A 20427-nucleotide genomic window follows, 5' to 3' on the forward strand; every position below is an offset into this window, starting at 1 on the left:
AAATGGGCACTCTTCTTACTCCTCGCAATAGAAAAGTACTGCCAGTATTCGTAGTAGTCCACAGATTGCTGTGGATAGTCTTCAAGGGTTGGCCGGTTGCTGCACCTGTCTGTGGCTGTCAGAATGTCTGTATGTCCGGGGTATTTATAGATTAGGGTCCTCACCAAGCAGAGATTCCATTTTGGTTGACAGGGAAGAGAACCAATCCACTCCTGCCCCAGACCACCCTCCAGAAACAGCTGAATGACTAATGTCATTGATGGCATGTTAAATCAGGTAGCCTGACTGGGTCGCATTACTCCACTTAATAAAATTACTCATTGTTTGAACACACTTCAATTTTAGGAAGGATTCCCATCTAATAAACATGTGTAGCACCATCTAAAATGAAAGAAAATGATGTACTCGATGAGCAATAGAAGTACACATCCCTTTACTAACCCAGACAGAATGGTGGTCTGAATTCTGATTCATCTAACCTGCCTTTGCACAATGATGGAACAGTCACTTTGATGATCTGATACAAAATGAGATATGTTCTGTGTTGTTCAACACATCCACACATCAATACCATGAAATAAAAGCTGACATTTGAAACTGGCTATTTATTACCTGAGGCCAAAATATGGCCAGCGGGTTACTGTGCTCAGCATAAGTCCAGTCATATTACTGCCAGGGTCTTCAAATTCACAGAGCATTCGTAGGACACAGACCTTGAACAAATTCAAAGATGGCTTACCTTGACCTATTTTAACTGGTCAAAAAGTCACATTTTTCTATCATTACATCCATTATCTCTGGTGTCCCAATATTACATTTACAGGGTATAATCTCAGGATAATGAACTTGTGGGACATTGAAGGTAGCTGACCATGTCCTACTTTCAGGATCAAAAGATCACATTTTATGCTGGGGTTTGTCCACCAGGGCAGTATATTGGCCCTACTGCATGAGTTGGCCAAGTGAAACTGTATGTTGCGTTTCCTGTTTTTATGCTTATTCGGCCGAGGGCATTTTAGCATTGCATTCTATATTTTTCAACTTTTTACCTCAAACCCATATATCTTCAGTCCATCATTTACCAAACCCGAGGGGGATGGAGCCTTAATGTGTATGGAAAAAATACACTTATTGGTCCATTACTTTTGGAAAGGAATGTAAATTGTAAGGAGGTTTAATTTTACAGCCTTCCTTTATGAGTTTTATGACATTTTAAAGGATTATTCCTATATATTACAGCCTCCAATAGAAATATCAGTGTTGAATAAATCATTCATGCAAATTAAAGTGACATCATCATTGTTTAAACAATATAAGACATTGTCAGTGAAACATATTTATCTGTCTGTCTGTGTTAACCTTGCGACTGCGACAGACTGGCATTCTGTCCAGGGTGTACCCCGCCTTTTGCCCAGCGACTGCTGGGATAGGCTCCAGCCCTCCCTTGACCCTTACAGGACTAAGCAGTCCCAGAAAATGAAAGAATGAACATTAAACGGAAGACCACAGCAGTTTTCTGCTTCTATGGATGTACAATTTTGTAACCTTACAGTTAAATTCATACATATCCCAAGATTATGCCCTTTCGATGTGTGATACAACTCCACCACCTTGTGGTGAATGGTGAGCATCACTCAAGCATGCAAAATTGTCATTTAATTTGATTTATTTATATAGTGCCAAATCACAACATAAGTCAACATAAGGCACTTCACAAGGTTGAGGTCTAACCTTACCAACTCCCGTGAGCAAGCACATAAGCAACAGTGGTAGGGAAAAACTCCATAGGGCATTTTTGAGGAAGAAACTTCAAGCAGACCAGACTCAGGAGTGACCAACCACTTAGTCCATACGAACAATGACAAAGATCAAATAAATGAAGTACAACAAATAATTTCCTGCCATGCAAAACAAGAACAGAAAGGTTATAGTCCTGAGTCATGCTATAGTCCTTCACCAGTTGCCATTCAAAAATGTTCCTCAGACAGACTGCACACTCAGACAAGGGTCTGCTAACAAAATAATCTAAGAAATCCTGAGCAGTTAATGGTGATTGACTTACAAGTGGCTGCCCTTGAAGAACTGTAGCCACAGTGTCAAACAAGAACTTTGAATTGTTTGTTTTTGCTCATCAGAATAATAGGACCGCTTTGTAGCCAGTAATGCTTGTAATCCAGAATGGCATTGCATCATGTAAGGTGGAAGACATCTGATTTGAGCTACAGTGTTTGCGTCTCTAAACTTCTAGATATATATGCTTGAGATCACATAGATACTCGATAAACCAAGGCACTGCATTTTAGGGGTGTGTGATTTTATAGTAGATGGAACAAATGTATCCAGTAGCATACCTGCCATTTGAATTTACCAGTGCGGGACACCCACGTGTGGTCGTGAGTGCTTGAGTGCAAAGCATAACTAGGGGGTCTGGGGGCATGCCTGGACCCCCACAAATGCAGGACTAATGGATGTCCCGCACATACCCATGCGGGACATGGGGGTAAATACCGGGACTGTCCGGTCCAATGCAAGACAGTTGGTAGCGTTGTACTAGACTTGTGAGCTGAGTTTAAGTTATCTGCTAGGCTTTCTACTGAATGGTTATATATAGGAATTGATGCTAAAATATCAGGCAATCTAGCACAAAGTTCATTAACAGTCAAGGAGCTAAAATACAGAAAAGTTAAATACAGTAGTGTTCAGAATAATAGTAGTGCTATATGACTAAAAAGATTAATCCAGGTTTTGAGTATATTTCTTATTGTTACATGGGAAACAAGGTACCAGTAGATTCAGTAGATTCTCACAAATCCAACAAGACCAAGCATTCATGATATGCACACTCTTAAGGCTATGAAATTGGGCTATTAGTAAAAAAAAAAAGTAGAAAAGGGGGTGTTCACAATAATAGTAGCATCTGCTGTTGACGCTACAAACTCAAAACTATTATGTTCAAACTGCTTTTTTTAGCAATCCTGTAAATCACTAAACTAGTATTTAGTTGTATAACCACAGTTTTTCATGATTTCTTCACATCTGCCAGGCATTAATTTTCTTGGTTTGGAACCATGATTTTGCTCATTTACTAGTGTGCTTGGGGTCATTGTCTTGTTGAAACACCCATTTCAAGGGCATGACCTCTTCAGCATAAGGCAACATGACCTCTTCAAGTATTTTGACATATCCAAACTGATCCATGATACCTGGTATGCGATACGAGGTCTGTCAATAAAGTAACGGTCCTTTTTATTGTTTTCAAAAACTATATGGATTTGAATCACGTGCGATTACCTCAGCCAACCTTGAACCCTCGTGCGCATGCATGAGTTTTTCCACGCCTGTCGGTTGCATCATTCGCCTGTGGGCAGGCTTTGAGTGAGCACTGGTCCACCCCTCTCGTCTTTTTTTTCATTGTTCAGGAATGGCTCAGAGACTGCCGCTTTGCTTGATCAAAATTTTTTCAAAAACTGTGAGGCACATCCGAGTGGACACCATTCGAGAAATTCAGCTGGTTTTCGGTGAAAATTTTAATGGCTGATGAGAGATTATGGAGTGTTACTGTCGCTTTAAGGACTCCCCACGGAGCCGCAGGGCACGCCGCTCCCCAAGCCGCCATCATCTGCCTGTTTCGAGCTGAAAACTTCCAAATTTAAGCCTCTGTTGACCCAGGATGTCGTGAAAGAACAGAGAAGTCTCAGAAGAGCTCAGGATCAGCAGTTTATCCGGACATTCCACTGTTAAAGGAGATTTTGTAATGAAAGACGTGTGGACGCATTCGCGCGGCGCCACAGCAAAACACCTCCGTTGGAAGCATTACAGGACAAGTTTGAACATGCCCAGCTGTTAAACAATTTCTCTGATACTCACTCGACTGAAAGCCATCGACAACCGCCTGAATCATACAAATGGTTATCAACACAGAGGTGTTTTGCTGTGGCACGCGCCATGAGCGGCTGGGTGCCGACGCGCGAATCCGTCCACACGTCTTTCATTACAAAATCTCCTTCAACAGTGGAATGTCCGGATAAACTGCTGATCCCGAGCTCTTCTGAAACTTCTCTGTTCTCTCATGACGTCCTGGGTCAACAGAGGCTTAAATTTGGAAGTTTTCAGCTTGAAACAGGCTGGCGACCGCGGCTCGGAAGTCCTTAAAGCGACAGTAACACTCCATAATCTCTCATCAGCCGTTAAAATTTTCACCAAAAACCGTCTGAATTTCTCGAATGGTGTCCACTTCGATGTGCCTCACAGTTTCTGAAAAAATTTTGATAAAGCAAGCGCCAGTCTCTGAGCCATTCTTGAACAATGAAAAAAAGATAAGAGGGCTGGACCACTCCTCACTCAAAGCCTGCCCACAGACGAATGACGCAACCGACAAGCGTGGAAAAACTCACGTATGCACACGAGGGTTCAAGGTTGGCTGATGTAATCGCACGTGATTCAAATCCATATAGTTTTTAAAAAAAATAAAAAGGACTGTTACTTTATTGACAGACCCCGTATATAGGCCCAACACCATAGTAGGAGAAACATGCCCATATCATGATGCTTGCACCACCATGCTTCACTGTCTTCACTGTGAACTGTGGCTTGAATTCAGAGTTTGGGGGTCGTCTCACAAACTGTCTGCGGCCCTTGGACCCAAAAAGAACAATTTTACTCTCATCAGTCCACAAAATATTCTTCCATTTCTCTTTAGGCCAGTTGATGTGTTCTTTGGCAAATTGTAACCTCTTCTGCACATGTCTTTTATTTAACAGATGGACTTTGCGGGGGATTCTTGCAAATAAATTAGCTTCACACAGGCATCTTCTGTCACAGCACTTACAGGTAACTCCAGACTGTCTTTGATCATCCTGGAGATGATCAATGGGTGAGCCTTTGTCATTCTGGTTATTCTTCTATCCATTTTGATGGTTGCTTTCCATTTTCTTCCACACGTCTGTTTTTTTTTTTTTTTTTTTTTGACCATTTTAAAGCATCGGAGACCATTGTAGATGAACAGCCTATAATTTTTTGCACCTGCGTATAAGTTTTCCCTTCTCCAATCAACTTTTTAATCAAACTACGCTGTTCTTCTGAACAATGTCTTGAACGTCCCATTTTCCTCAGGCTTTCAAAGAGAAAAGCATGTTCAACAGGTGCTGGCTTCATCCTTAAATAGGGGACACCTGATTCACACCTGTTTGTTCCACAAAATTGATGAACTCACTGACTGAATGCTACACTACTATTATTGTGAACACCCCCTTTTCTACTTTTTTTTACTAATAGCCCAATTTCATAGCCTTAAGAGTGTGCATATCATGAATGCTTGGTCTTGTTGGATTTGTGAGAATCTACTGAATCTACTGGTACCTTGTTTCCCATGTAACAATAAGAAATATACTCAAAACCTGGATTAATCTTTTTAGTCACATAGCACTACTATTATTCTGAACACTACTGTAGGTATCAAGTCCCAGTGGACAGGATAATGAAACTGTAAACTTGAGTGATCTGAAACCACTGAAGTAAGAGAAGCAATGCCAATGTCTGAGACTGTAATACTGCAAACGATCAAATCCAGGGTGTTACCACGACAATAAGTCAATCCCTGAGTGCACTGATGAAATCTCAACATTTCAACAATGTCCATAAACACTTTGCTGAGGGGATCAGAAGGCTTATTTACATGGATATTGCAGTCATTGATATCAGTGTGAGTCGCTAGATTAGAAATCAATTCACCAAATTCGTCTATGAAAGTGGAATTTGGGCCTATAAACAGTGACAAAGTAACTGACGGAATTTCGTCCTTCTGATTGTGACTGTTTGTGATGGTCAGAACCTTGTAGAGAACCAGATGTTCAAATGAACTAAATTTTGGACCCCCATGAGCCATTAAACTAAATCCAGATTTGTAAATGAAAGCCACCCTTCTGCCTTGCTGTGTGTCACGGGGAACATGACTAATATGACAGTCACATTCGCTACAAAGGACAGCGACACACACAGTTGGCTTTGTCTTTGGCTTGATGGGCATTCCCAGGACAATGTCCGCTGCATCTCCACAAGATGTCTCCTAAATCACTTCAGAGGTGTTATCTGGTTACAACAGTGTTTTTAGTTTTAGAAGTGTTTATTTCTCACTTTTACAATATATGAGAAACAGATTTATACAGAAATAAGGCATTTAGGAGCGCTTTTATTTTGTACAAGCGAATAACCATCCGAATCATACTACCTACTCATTTTGATTGGCAGTTGCATTCCTTTGTATTTGCATAAAATCGACTTCAGGGCTAGCTGGTGGCAGAGCAACCATCGTCTCTTGCCGATACAAAACAGCCACTCTGAAAAATGAAAGGCAAGTCATTGCCTCTGTTGCATGCTGTCGCTTGCAGCTAATGTAACCATGGCTTAAATGTGCACGCAGGTGGACAGACTTCATTTAAAAGGCAGGAGGAGTTTGGGCTTCAACAAAGTTTCACATAAATCAATTAAATCTCATCTCACTGAGTCCTTTCAGTTCAATTTATTTCATTTTATATAGCACCAAATCACAACAAAGCTGCCTCAAGGTGCTTAACATGATTAAGGTCGAACCTTACCAACCCTTAGAGTAAGCACACAGGTGACAGTGGTAAGGAAAAACTCCCACTGATGATATTGAGGAAGAAACCTCATGCAGACCAGACTCAGAGGGGTGACCCACTGCTTAAGCCATTCTAACAGCTACAAAGTTTTTCAAAGCTGAAGAAACAGAAAACAGGAAATCAAGGTGCAATTGTTGAGATGACCACACAAGTATTTAAGCCACAGGCAGGAGGCCATCCAGTGCCCTGGGGTGCAGGGCCAGTGTCGCTGACCAAATGGTCCCCCCTAAAAATTGGTCCTCCCTGCCTTCACTGTGCATGCATCTGAGACTGACTGAGTCTGACTCTCTACTCCCAAAACAAAAGGAATAATGTGATTATTAACCATCAGATGACAAAGTAAAACCTCTTAAATCATTCTAAAGTCAGTTTTAAGCAGAAACACGGGCATTTTAAGGAAAGAAACGAGGCGATAATCGGTGAGTCGTTACTGATGCTCTGAAATGACGTAGTTGATGCTCAGAACTTACACATGCACAGTGAAGGCAGAGCGGACCGATTTTTAGGGAGGACCGAACGGTCGGCGACATCAGCATTCATCCATCATGCCATCAGTGGCCTGTCACTGTGGCAGTGTATTTCAAAACGCAGATTGCAGTGTGCTGCTTCAGCCTCAGGCATGGCATCTCCTGGTCAGTCCAATGCCCTGTGTGTTGCAACTATCTACAACTAGATGTTGATGGCACCTCAGACGAAGAGAAAAAGAGCAGAATCAGTTGGCCGGAAAACCTACACCTAAAGTTTTACTCATCAGGAGTAAATACACAGGAAAGCAGAGGGAATACTAAGGTAATCACTGACCGATAGCCCTAAGCTTCACTAACATACCCTGAATTTAGATGAAGTGAGGCCAAAACCTGTTCTGTTGCCAATAAAATGAGTTTAAAGGGATAAGAAGTATAGCATCATACTATGCCAGTATGTTAACCCTATGAGAGGGAGAATAATATAGGAGTCTCGAGTCTGGACTTGAATGGCTCTACAGAGTCTGTGTTATTGCTGTAGGGAGGTCATTCCACAAAAGAGGGGCACGATAAGACTATGATCCACTTTCCATGTCAACAGTCATCTTACAAGTTGCCCATCCCAACAAATCACAATACATTTTAATTGTAGTCTTTTCTCACACTTTTTCCCCACATACAGCAACAAATCAAGAGCAGACACATCATTTCTGAATAAAAGAAAACTTTATTCAAGTCAAACTTCTGAATTGAACATCTTAAAATAAATATGATCAGAAAAGGCACAAACTGCAATGAGAGTTTGTGTGCCTCACAGGAGACATGCAGCAGCTTTGGGTGACAGGCAGGAACACTTCTGGCCTTGCTGCCTTTCAGTGTGAATCACAGGCCTCAGTTTCATCTTGGCCCTGCGTCAAATTTCACATGCGATCTCTGGACAGTAATGGAACAGCAGTGATTTTGTGCTTTCAGTGTAGACATTGCAGTGTTTGAACTACATTCAATAGTATCAACTCATCAATACATTTTCAGACATCAGTAAACTACACAATCAAATCTGAAAGAAATGTGGAGAACTGTTGTCTCCATAGCACCCAGAGACATTTCTAGAGGGTTGCCACGGCAAACTTCAGCTTCTCAACATCCCATGGCTCACTCCCTAAAAATGTATTACACTCATGCCATTTGAATAAAATATGTGGGCGATTCTAGGAGATGGTCAAGCCTTTTACCACTTTCCAAGCCTGTAACCTAGCAATCCCAGCGAATTATGGCGTGTCCGCTACTTAATTTGATTGAGAATAAAAAAATCTCTGCGACGGCTAGATCAGAGGAAGAGCATTGAAAGCTGTAATGGATGTGACCGTCTCAGAACTGCCCCCAGTATGTAATATTCTATAACAATAGCACTGAAATGTCTTATTTCATGCATGTGCTGAGCACAGAGGAACCTGGTCACGGCCCTGTGCAACATTTATAATTTTGATATTTGCACTCCATAAATGACATCGCAATTTAAGGGGTCATATTATAAAATTTCTCAAGATTTAAAAAATACTGTAGTGTTTTGTAAACAATGTGAAGTGATATTTGCTTTTAAAAAGAACTGTTGGGGGTGGGGTGGTACAAAAAAGAATTTACTGAAATTATCTGATTTGGTGCCCATGCCGACCATAAATGAGCTGCAAAAACACCATCTCAAGCTTAAACTTTACTTTGAGGAAGACTGCATGCACCAAACAGAATTGTGAAATATTTTAAAACCACAAGCATATTTAACTATTAAAAACAAAAATGGAGAGAAATTATACTATGACCCCTTTGAAAGAAAAAAAATTCAAGTTTAAAAGGGAAGCCACTTCAACAAGGAGAATTACAATGACACTTTAAAGTGCCCAAGACAAAATGAAGACACTAAACAGACAGGACATAAACAAGTCTGAGTAGTAAATAAATGCAGGGGACAACCGCTCACAGTGGCTCCATTAAAAACACATTCTTAGAGACACCATTAGGCATTAGGTCAGACCCTCCAGTATATTCTAGGCCCATAAGTAGCTAAACAATCATTTTTAGGACATTATAGAAATACAAAAATGCACCATTGATGACTTTGAGCCACAGGCAATTATCCACAGCAAGTGCACTTGAGGATTATTTCACAGTTCAAAACATTCCCTCACGTCTGACTGAAGCAAGAAAACAGGTTGATGGAGAATGTAGCTGCTGATTGGCTGCTGCAGTCAGGTTCAGTGCAGCTTCCAACACCCAGTGTGGAACGGTGAGGGGTGACCGCGCACGAAGTCAGTGATCGTCTTCCTCTTTATTCAGCTTTTTCTTTGTCGCCGTCCGCTGGCTTCCCCGGCTCATCCAGCAGGGCTTGCTGTCGCTCCCTTTCCTTCACCAGCTGCACACCACAGTAGGTGACCAGCAACACAGAGAGAGTTGACAGAGGAAAACCTGGGCGGAAACAAGCATTCGGACAATTTATTAGTCTCTCTTCAAACCGCTTCCCTATAGACGTCGGTGACTATAGCAAACATAGCATCAGCGAGAGTTATTATTATTACCTTCATCACAACAAATCAGAAGCAGTAAGTTAATAAAATACTTTTACATCTCACAATCATATAGACAAGATTTAGTGGTCAATGCAAACCATAAGACATGTACAAGCTGTGTATCACAAGCATGAAAGCATAAAAAGAAAATGTTTTCCACAACTTCAAAACAAATAGAGATCGAAGGATGATCAAGGGCATAAATCTGGTTGTCATGTGGCAATTTGACCAGGACACCATAATGTGCCGTTATGCGAGTACATAATTCGAAAACCACATTTTTCCTCAGTAACCCCAAAAACAGAAGAACTAGAAGGGTTACTGAGTGTACAAATCAAAAAGCAGAATGTCATTATGACACATGGTAGTCTATTTTTATCTTAACGTCATGACAGAAGTACATAGTCTGAATTATATAACGGCTGAGTGGATCCTTGTCATTTGATTGGTGAGTTCTATGTCACATGACATGGATTATTCATACCATTTGCTGTTGTGTTTCATTGATGGTGCAATAGTTCTGTTTTAGTGTGCAATTTTGGGGCGATATGAAATGTGCTATTGCACACCCCCACCACCGTCCATGCTCACATTACCGGGAGCAGCGTTTAGCTAAACATGGCAGAATTTGTTTTGCTGGTGGACAACAATATGAAGGAGCTCATTGGTACTGCTAATTCTTCAAATACACAAAAAAATACAAATCCACAGCATAAGCCACCTGGAGGTATGAAGAGCTCTTAAGATGAAAAACTGCATAAATTTCTGCCACAATTTTTCACTGGAGTGAGGAAAGCAGACAACAGTCTGTACACAAAGTCATTGGACGGCATCACGGACTACCAAGAACAATTTTGGACTCCTATTTAAAGTTCATGTTGGACTGTTAAGCACCAGTGACGAACACCAAAATGTCAGTCCCTTTTCTGTTTATAAATTAATAAAATATCAAATGACAAGGATCTATTTTTGCCGTTATATAAAATAAATAATGAATGTTTTTTTTCCATTCTTTCAGTGGAACGAATATTTAATTAAATATTAATATTGTTGAACTCAAACATTCATTATTTGTATACTAACTTATGGTGCCGTGGGGAAATGTTGATAATCTCATAATTTTTGACCTTTTGATCAAAAATGAATAAATTGTTCTGGTTACAACGCCAAATACACATACCAAATTTGGTGACAATCAGGCAATTCCGTAAAGTTATTGCCCTCAAGATTTTTTTTATTTTAAATAGACTTCAGTGACGATGAATTTTGATTATTTGTGTTATGTGCGGACCAACGTCTGACCGAACCCAGCGCTAAATAACCAGAAAGCGGTTCCACAAACAAAACGATTTTTATTTCCCCCCCAGTGCAATAATTAGTGTACAACATAAATATTTGGTTTGTCTGGCGGAGTGAAGGACGGCGTGCTATCCAGTGCCAAAAAAGATCGAAGCCTCGGCGCTTCTGGACTCAGATTCACCGCCAAACACCCCCCAGGTGGACACGACAAACTGACTCTGTGAAGGATGGAAAAGGTGAGGTAAATCAACAGAGCTACAGCAAATATCCTTCAGAGGCACACACCATCAGCAACACACTCAGGTCTGAATCCAAGCTTTATGTAAATGAGCAGCTTCTCACAACAGGTGGAGGATCATCAGTCCGTACGCCACGGCAGTGAGAAGCAAACTGCACAATTCTCATCAATGTTCAAATATACTGCGCAACAAAATGCCAAATTACTATTAACGATCATTCAGACAACAATCACCTCTGATGTGTGCTGACAGCATGTGTCCCTCACCCGTCACAACACAAAAGCATCCAGCCAAACCCCCCAACACACAACAGTACCCCCCCATCAACGGGAAGCCTCCCGGCGACCGAACAGACCAGGCCCGAGAACAACACCTCCCTCCAGGGTCCATGACAGAAAGCAGACGGCAGGACAGGGCACCGCGGCTGGAAGGCCGGCTGGCATCAACAAAAACCCCAAACAAGTCCCATATACAACCCAACATAAAAGAAAAACACAAAACCCACCCAAACCCTCCCCAGGGGACCGTCCCATCCAACCCCGGGAAGAAAAGAAAAACTCCCAAATGCAATAACCCAACACAGCCCCAACAACACAAGACAAACATAAATTCACAAAGAAAAATAACAAACAACCCCCCCCCCCCCCAGAACGATATGCAGAGCCCAAACCCCCCAGAAGACCTTTACCGCCAGTTCCAGGAGAGAACAACCAAAACCGGAATCTTACAGAGGTTCCCAGATTTACACGGAGGAACAGCGCCCCCCAGAGGACCGTACCATCAACCCCAGGAGGTACCCTCCCCACAACCCAGGAACCCCAGACCCGGCCACACTTGGTTAATCGGCCCCACAATCAATTCCCCCCCAGAGGACCGTCCCATCGACCCTGGAGGTGGAACCTGGAAGGAAACATAACAACACAAAAATCCAACCCCCAGCGGACTTCATTAAAACACCCCGGGGGCAAAATAAAACAACTGTCAAACCCTGTTACCCCCCCCCCCCCCAGCACCCCGAAAGACCCCAGATCACTCCCAGAGCCTATCGTTAGCCCAATTTTGGCGAACGGCACAAAACTACTAAGCTGGGGAAGGAAACAGGAAAAACCAACCCGGTCCCATCCCCGAAGCGCAGCAGAAAACCGGAAAGATGTCCGGTGCCCCAACCCGACCATACCACCAGCCTATCGGGAGGGGTGGAACTACCGAAATGGCGAACGGCAACAGATCGGCCCACCACTCCGACTGAGGTATGTTCCCGCTGCACCACACCCCGGTAACACCAATGACGAACGGTCAAAGGCCCACCGGGGCTGGAGAGGAACTGGGCCCTAACCAAACCCAAAAAAATGCCCCTGACAACCCCCCTCCTAGGTGCAGAGGTCTTCTGAGAAACGCTCAGCGTGACCAACCTGCACCACCCCACAACCCAAAAGACAAAACGGTCTCAGAGCAATGTGAGGTTGGGGTTAGGGAAGCAGGGAAATAAAAAACAACAAAACAAAACGACCCAATCCTCAAACAGAAAATACCTAAGTCCAAATAATGAAAACAAACGATTACCTGAGTCCAGCCGAGCTCCAAACTGCCAGTCGTTCACTCCTCCGGAACCGCCTCTAAATCCCCAAACAATTTATAACCCCTTACAAAAAAAACAAAAATAGCCCAAATAACTAAACAACCAAAGGGTTTTTTTTTTGTGTGTCCATTTTTATGCCTGTCCCAGAACACCTGGAGATACGTCAGCACTATCTTTCTTGATGCTTATGTGACCGGGGCAATATGGCGGCTTCAGCTCGTCCGAGCTGCATGGGCTCATCCGCAAGAGGAGCCAGTGGTCCCATCGGAGGAGTCTCAGTGGGGCGAAGAAGAGGCAGCCCAGATCTGTGTCGGGGAAAACCCAGAGATGAAAAAATCCGCTCTGATGTCCGTCCTCTCTCGCGTCCACGCTCCTTTATCCGATCATCTAGACGAATAACCAAAGATATTAGTTCATCTAAATCTTTTGGTTCGTCACAGACTGCTAGCTCGTCTTTTACTGGACTGTTCAAACCATCTACAAACACTCTTCTTAAAGCTGCGGCATTCCAACCGGACTGAGCAGAAAAAATTCGGAAATCCACGGAATAATCCACCGCACTCCGCCTCCCCTGCCTGAGATTCAGCAACCGTTGGGCAACGGTATTTGTTTTCACCGGATGGTCAAAATCCAAGCGGAACTCCCGAGAGAAATCCTTAAAGGATCCTAACAATGGAGAGTTATTACTCCACAACGCAGTGACCCAAGCTAAAGCGTCACCTCGGAGCACATTTGTCACATATGAGACACGACTACCATCAGAAGAGAAGGAAGCCGGTCGCTGAGCAAAAACCAGAGAACATTGCATCAAAAACAGAGCACAGGCTTCAACGTTTCCCGCATAAGGCTCCGGATGACAAATGATTGGTTCGGAAGCCGAATCTCTGGGTGACGGAGTTATCTGCACCGGTATCGATGGTGCCGCAGCTGGAGCAGCAGGAAGCGGAACGGCTTGCGCTGCAAGCTCCGTAACGCGGGCATCTGTTTGTTTAATTTGGTTTGCGCGATGCTGTAATTGCTCCCATATTTTCTCCAAGTGTTCTTGAACTCTTTCGGCAAACGGAACTGCTTCTGCCGCTGGGTCCATTTTGGAATGGCCGGGAACTACTGTTATGTGCAGACGCAGGTTGAGGAGCGGACCAACGTCTGACCGAACCCAGCGCTAAATAACCAGAAAGCGGTTCCACAAACAAAACGATTTTTATTTCTCCCCCAGTGCAATAATTAGTGTACAACATAAATATTTGGTTTGTCTGGTGGAGTGAAGGACGGCGCGCTATCCAGCACCCAAAAGGATCGAAGCCTCGGCGCTTCTGGACTCAGATTCACCGCCAAACACCCCCCAGGTGGACACGACAAACTGACTCTGTGAAGGATGGAAAAGGTGAGGTAAATCAACAGAGCTACAGCAAATATCCTTCAGAGGCACACACCATCAGCAACACACTCAGGTCTGAATCCAAGCTTTATGTAAATGAGCAGCTTCTCACAACAGGTGGAGGATCATCAGTCTGTATGCCACGGCAGTGAGAAGCAAACTGCACAATTCTCATCAATGTTCAAATATACTGCGCAACAAAATGCCAAATTACTATTAACGATCATTCAGACAACAATCACCTCTGATGTGTGCTGACAGCATGTGTCCCTCACCCGTCGTCCTTCACAGGCACGATGTGTCAAACCCTGGCGCGGTCCTCAGCATCTCACAAACGAACGTCACAAGGTCGAATTCCCGGCAATTCTGCTTGAACCACTCATGGCTTAAATGCAGAACGCCATCTCATTATCTGCTTCAGCTGAAAGTCTTTAAGTTTACACGTGAGCATCATCCACAGGTGCTGCGAGTCAGTAGGCCTGCACGTGAACATCCTCCACAGGTGCAGCTAATAATGCTGATGAGGGTGAAGGACCCTTCTGCCAGCACCTTCTCCACAGACAAAAACCAGTTTGCATACCACCTGGAGAGCAAAGAAAAGAAAACAACACAAAAACATCCAGCCAAACCCCCCAACACAACAATTTGACCCCAAAATCAATAGGCTTCTTAGGGTCAGTATGCACAATGCATACGAGGTCTGTTAGAAAAGTATCAGACCTTTTTATTTTTTGCAAAAACCTGATGGATTTGAATCACGTGTGCTTGCATGAGCCAACCTTGAACCTTCGTGCGCATGCGTGAACTTTTTCATGCCTGTCGATTGCGTCATTTCCTGGTAAGCAGCCTTTGTGTGGGACGTGTGTTGTGCGCTCGGCGGATTTTCATTTCAAGGAAAAAGACGGAACGACTGGAGCAGCGCCGCATCAAATTTTGCCAGAAACTGGGCAACAGCCAGGTGGAAACCATTCGGATGATTCAGATGGCTTTTGGTGATGATCCTATGGGCATCACACAGATTAAGTCGTGGTACAACCGGTTTAAAGACGTCCGCACAACGGTGGAGAGCGAGCCACGCTCCGGTCAGCCATCAACATGCTGAAATGACCAGATCATTCCAAAGTGAACGCTGTGGTGATGCGGGACCGTCGTGTGACTATCCGAGAAATTGCGGAAGAGGTGGACATCAGCACTTTTTCGGTACATTCCATTGTAAGATTTTTCGTTGAATAGTTATGGTTTATTAACATTGTACAATTCATTGATTGTCCCATATTTAATTTATTGTGTAGAAATCTGGGGATCAACATGTAAAACTTATACACAACCATTATTTATTCTGCAGAAAAGAGCTTTAAAAATGATCAGCAATAGTCGTTTTAGAGATCCATCTAATCCATTATTCATTAAGTATAAGGTACTTAAATTTCATGATTTAGTTGATTTGAAAATATTACAAACAATGTACCAAGCTAATAAAAATACCTTACCAATAAACATTCAAAATATGTTTCAAAAAAGAGTAAGTAGTTATAATTTGAAAGGAATAGAAGTCTTTAAAAAACCAAGATTCAGAACTAAAGTAAAGGAATGGAGTATTGCAGTGAATGGTGTAAAATTATGGAACAACCTCAACAAAGAAATCAAAGAATCAAGGTCGCCTAAATTAAAAAAAAAAAAAAGTATTAAACTAGATGTATTAAGTAAGTATGAAACTATGAAATAAGTCAGTGGGTTGTGACAAAGTATAAAAAGTAATCTGTTAATAATGTCTAAAATGTTTTAAGTCTAACATGTAACCTGTTAAAAATGTAATCTTTTAAATAATGGCTAAAATTATGAAATAAGTCAGTGGTATGTGACAAAGTCAAAAAATGTAATCTGTTAAATAATGTTGAATAATGATGCTTAAAATTGAAAGATTGTATTGTAAAAAGGGGCATAAAATATAAGACTTGTTCTTCTCTCTGCTCCTTTTCATTCAGTGTCTTGTAATGTACTCATTTCTGCTTTTCTTTTAAATGAATGAAATAAATATTGAAAAAAAAAAAGATTTGGCCATGAAAAGAGTGGCTGTGAAATTCATGCTGCTGCTGACGGCGGTGCAAAAGCGCCTCCGTGTTGACGTCTCACAGGACATGCTGTGACATGCCCACCTCTTCCACAATTTCTCGGATAGTCACACGACTGAAAAGTCACTGAAAGCTGTCTGAATCATCCGAATGGTTTCCACCTGGCTGTCGCCCAGTTTCTGGCTAAATTTGATGCGGCGCTGCTCCAGTCGTTCCGTCTTTTTCCTTGAAATGAAAATCCGCCAAGCGCACAGCACACGTCCCACACAAAGGCTGCTTACCAGAAAATGATGCAATCGACAGGCATGAAAAAGTTCAAACCATCGTTAGCATGTGATTCAAATCCATCAGGTTTTTGCAAAAAATAAAAAAGGTCCGATACTTTTCTAACAGACCTCGTATATCAGGTTTTTGACAAGAGAAACGTTTGCAAGACTGACTCGGGGGGGCACCAGCATATGACAGTCTGTCTGCTTATAACGTCATCAGGAGTCACTCGAAGCCTTAGCGGTCTTCGTTTAGACATTTGTGAAAAATGTGGGGGGTTTTGCCCCCTGAGTAGGGGGGCAAAGCTCTCGATTTACTGATCGATCTACGTTCCGATCCTCACCTATGGCCATGAGATTTGGCTCATGACCGAAAGAACGAGATCGCGAGTACAAGCGGCCGAGATGAGTTTCTTCCGCAGGGTGGCTGGGCGCTCCCTTAGAGATAGGGTGAGGAGCTCGGTCACTCGGGAGGAGCTCGGAGTCAAGCCGCTGCTCCTCCACGTCGAAAGGAGTCAGTTGAGGTGGCTCGGGCACCTTTTCCGGATGCCCCCTGGACGCCTTGCTGGAGAGGTGTTCCGGGCACGTCCCAGTGGGAGGAGGCCCCTGGGAAGACCCAGGACACGCTGGAGGGACTACATCTCTCAGCTGGCTTGGGAACGCCTTGGGGTTCCCCCGGAGGAGCTGGGGGAGGTGTGTGTGGATCGGGAGGTCTGGGCGGCTTTGCTTGAGCTGCTGCCCCCGCGACCCGACTCCGGATAAAGCAGAAGAATATGGATGGATGGATGGATGGATGGATGGATGTGGGTTTTTTTTACCCCCCCAGACTATTTAATAACAGACTTTCATAATGAGCAGTGAGCCGTCACCATTACTTAGTCATATGTGCAATACAAATGAAATCAGCAAAATGACTCCAGAGATATTCTCTATCACACACATATACATATTGGGCTTAACCAATAAGGAAAAGAGGAAATATGTGGATAAAATGAGAAACTTAAAGAATGCTCTCATTGTTCTGTGATGCTTAGATATAATCCTGTGATCAATAGTTCCCCTTTGATAGCACTTTAACATGTGTGTGTGTGTGTGTGTGTGTGTGTGTGGTTGGCAACAAAAAAACCTGATCCAAGTGAGAAGACTACTGGGATCCTACTGCTTTTGAACAGTGTTCTCGCTTTCATGAGAACTGACAGAAACTTTCTTTCCAACTGCTCACCTTTGAAGATCAGCCTCCTTCCCACCATCTTAGCAAACTCCAAACTGTTAAGGGAAAGAACATTGTAGAGGCAGATTGCCCAGAAGTTGGCTGCGTTGAACACACCACGGATCCTACGCGACATTGCTTCACCCATAGCACCCTAGTAGAGGGGGGAAGAAAGTTACAAGCAAATGAAAGAATTTGATCTCCATGGTATTGTGTTTATTCAAATTTGTCTCAGTGTTGCGCACCTCTATTTTAGAAAACGGTGGAAGTGAGAAGAACTTTGCCACCCACAGCTCAAAGTTGAGGCCAAAACAGTTGAAAAAGGACCAGATGTAAACCACCTCACATGGGCCCAGCCACAAGGTGGTAATCGCAAACGTGCAGAAGGTTGCAAGGAGCTCTTTGATGATTTTATTATGACTCCCTCCAATGTAGTCATAAACATACCTGAAAATTTTCAATCCACATTCAAGATGATGAAGAAACAAAGTATCTTCTGACAATTAGAGCCTTTTACTTCGTGTCCAACTTACTTGCACAGCCAATCATTAATGCCTCTGTCAAAGTGCCTGGTGAGGGGGTGAGGGAAGGGGGAGAAGAAGAAGAAAAATTATACTAAAAATAAATAAAAGTATTCAAAGTGCAGAACCTGCCCCTTACATTTTTGACACAAAGTCATGCAAATTACAGTGGATCTGGAAAGTATTCACAGCACTTCACTTTTTACACATCATTATGTTACAGCCTTATTCCAAAATAAATCAAATTCATTTTTTTCCTCAAAATTCCACACACAATACCCCATAATGACAATGTGAAAAGTTTGAGACTTTTCCAAATTTATTAAAAAACAATCATTAAGAAATCATGTGTACATAAGTATTCACAGCCTTTGCCATGAACACCAAAATTGAGCTCAGGTGCATCCTGTTTCCACTGATCATCCTTGAGATGTTTCTACAGCTTCATTGGAGTCCACCTGGGGTAAATTCAGTTGATTGGACATGATTTAGAAAGGCACACACCTGTCTACATATAAAGTCCCACAGTTGACAGTGCATGTCAGAGCACAAACCAAGCATGAAGTCAAAGGAATTGTCTGTAGACCTCTGAGACAGGATTGTCTTGAGGCACAAATCTGGGGAAGAGTACAGAAACATTTCTGCTGCTTTGAAGGTCCCAATGAGCACAGTGGCCTCCGTCATCCGTAAATGGAAGAAGTTCAGATCCACCAGGACTCTTCCTAGAGCTGGCCACCTGTCTAAACTGAGCAGTTGGGGTAGAAAGGCCTTAGTCATGAAAGTGACGAAGAACCCGATGGTCACTTTGTCAGAGCTCCAGTATTCCTCTGTGGAGAGAAGACAACCTTCCATAAAACGTTGATGGCAGCATCATGCTGTGGGGATGTTTTTCAGTAGCAGGAACTGGGAGACTAGTCAAGATTGAGGGAAAGATGAATGTACCAATGTACAGAGTCATCCTGGATGAAAACCTGCTCCAGAGTGCTCCTGACTTCAGGTTCATCTTTCAGCAGGACAATAACCCTAAGCACACAGCCAAGATATCAAAGGAGTGGCTTCAGGACAATTCTGTGAATGTCCTTGAGTGGTCCAATCAGAACCCAGACCTGAATCAGATTGAACATCTCTGGAGAGATCTTCAAGATGGCGCTGTTGTATGTGACCTGCCGTCGGCACTCGCTTCTTTTAGTGTCGTTTTTATTGTTTTTACACTTTGTTGCATGGAATGTGTCACCGCTCCTGGTGTATGATCGCCAGACTCTTATCAGCGTTCGGGAGAATTTCGCTGTTTCTGGCTCGGGCGGACGGCCAGGGACGCGGCTGCCCCCGCCGCCTGTCTTAGCATCCGTACCAGGCTTTCTATGCCGGCCGCTTGGCGTGTTGCCTCGGCGTCTGCGTCGCAGAGGACGTGGGAAGAGAGGAGGAGTCCGTGTTCGACTCAGAGTGTGCCTGGCTGTTTCCTGCAAACATGCTCCACGACAATTCATAGCCGGATTCAAAAGACTGAGAAAGTTGATGTTCAATTGCAAGGAATTTAGGGATTCCATCATCTACAGTCCATAATATAATCAGAAGATTCTTCAGAAGAAGAACTTTCTACACGTAAGCGGCAAGGCCGAAAACCAACATTGAATGCCCGTGACCTTTGATCCCTCAGGCGGCACTGCATTAAAAACCGACATCATTGTGTAAAGGATCTTACCACGTGGGCTCAGGAACACTTCAGAAAACTATTGTCAGTTAACACAGTTCGTCACTACATCTACAAGTGCAAGTTAAAACTCGGTTATGCAAAGCGAAAGCCATACATCAACAACATCCAGAAATGCCACCTCCTTCTCTGGGCCCAAGCTCATTTGAAATGGACAGACGCAAAGTGGAAATGTGTGCTGTGGTCTGCTGAGTCCACATTTCAAATTGTTTTTGGAAATCATGGATGTTGTGTCCTCCGGACAAAAGAGGGAAAAGACCATCCAGACTGTTACCAGTGCAAAGTTCAAAAGCCAGCATCTGTGATGGTATGGGGGTGTGTTAGTGCCCATGGCATGGCAACTTACACATTTGTGATGGCACCATCAATGCTGAAAGGTACATCCAGGTTTTGGAGCAACACATGCTGCCATCCAAGCAACGTCTATTTCAGGGATGTCCCTGCTTATTTCAGCAAGACAATGCCAAGACACATTCTGTATGTGTTACA

General features: G+C 43.2%; 1 protein-coding gene across 3 annotated transcripts in view; it reads right to left on the minus strand.

The window, feature by feature from the left end:
- Positions 1 to 7815: 7815 nt before the first annotated feature.
- hhatla (hedgehog acyltransferase like, a) overlaps positions 7816 to 20427 on the minus strand; it is a 34893-nt gene continuing 22281 nt past the window's right edge. For all 3 annotated transcript variants that reach the window (XM_034184145.1, XM_034184144.1, XM_034184146.1), the window contains 4 exons: positions 18240 to 18275; positions 17952 to 18153; positions 17719 to 17860; positions 7816 to 9562 (listed from right to left, as the gene is read on the minus strand). In XM_034184145.1, coding sequence (XP_034040036.1) covers positions 9426 to 9562; positions 17719 to 17860; positions 17952 to 18153; positions 18240 to 18275 — 517 coding nt within the window. In that variant the 3' untranslated portion in view covers positions 7816 to 9425. The remainder of the gene's footprint in view (positions 9563 to 17718; positions 17861 to 17951; positions 18154 to 18239; positions 18276 to 20427) is intronic.

The sequence above is a fragment of the Thalassophryne amazonica genome, chromosome 12 (genome assembly GCF_902500255.1).
Source record: "Thalassophryne amazonica chromosome 12, fThaAma1.1, whole genome shotgun sequence".
Classification (NCBI taxonomy): Eukaryota; Metazoa; Chordata; class Actinopteri; order Batrachoidiformes; family Batrachoididae; genus Thalassophryne; species Thalassophryne amazonica.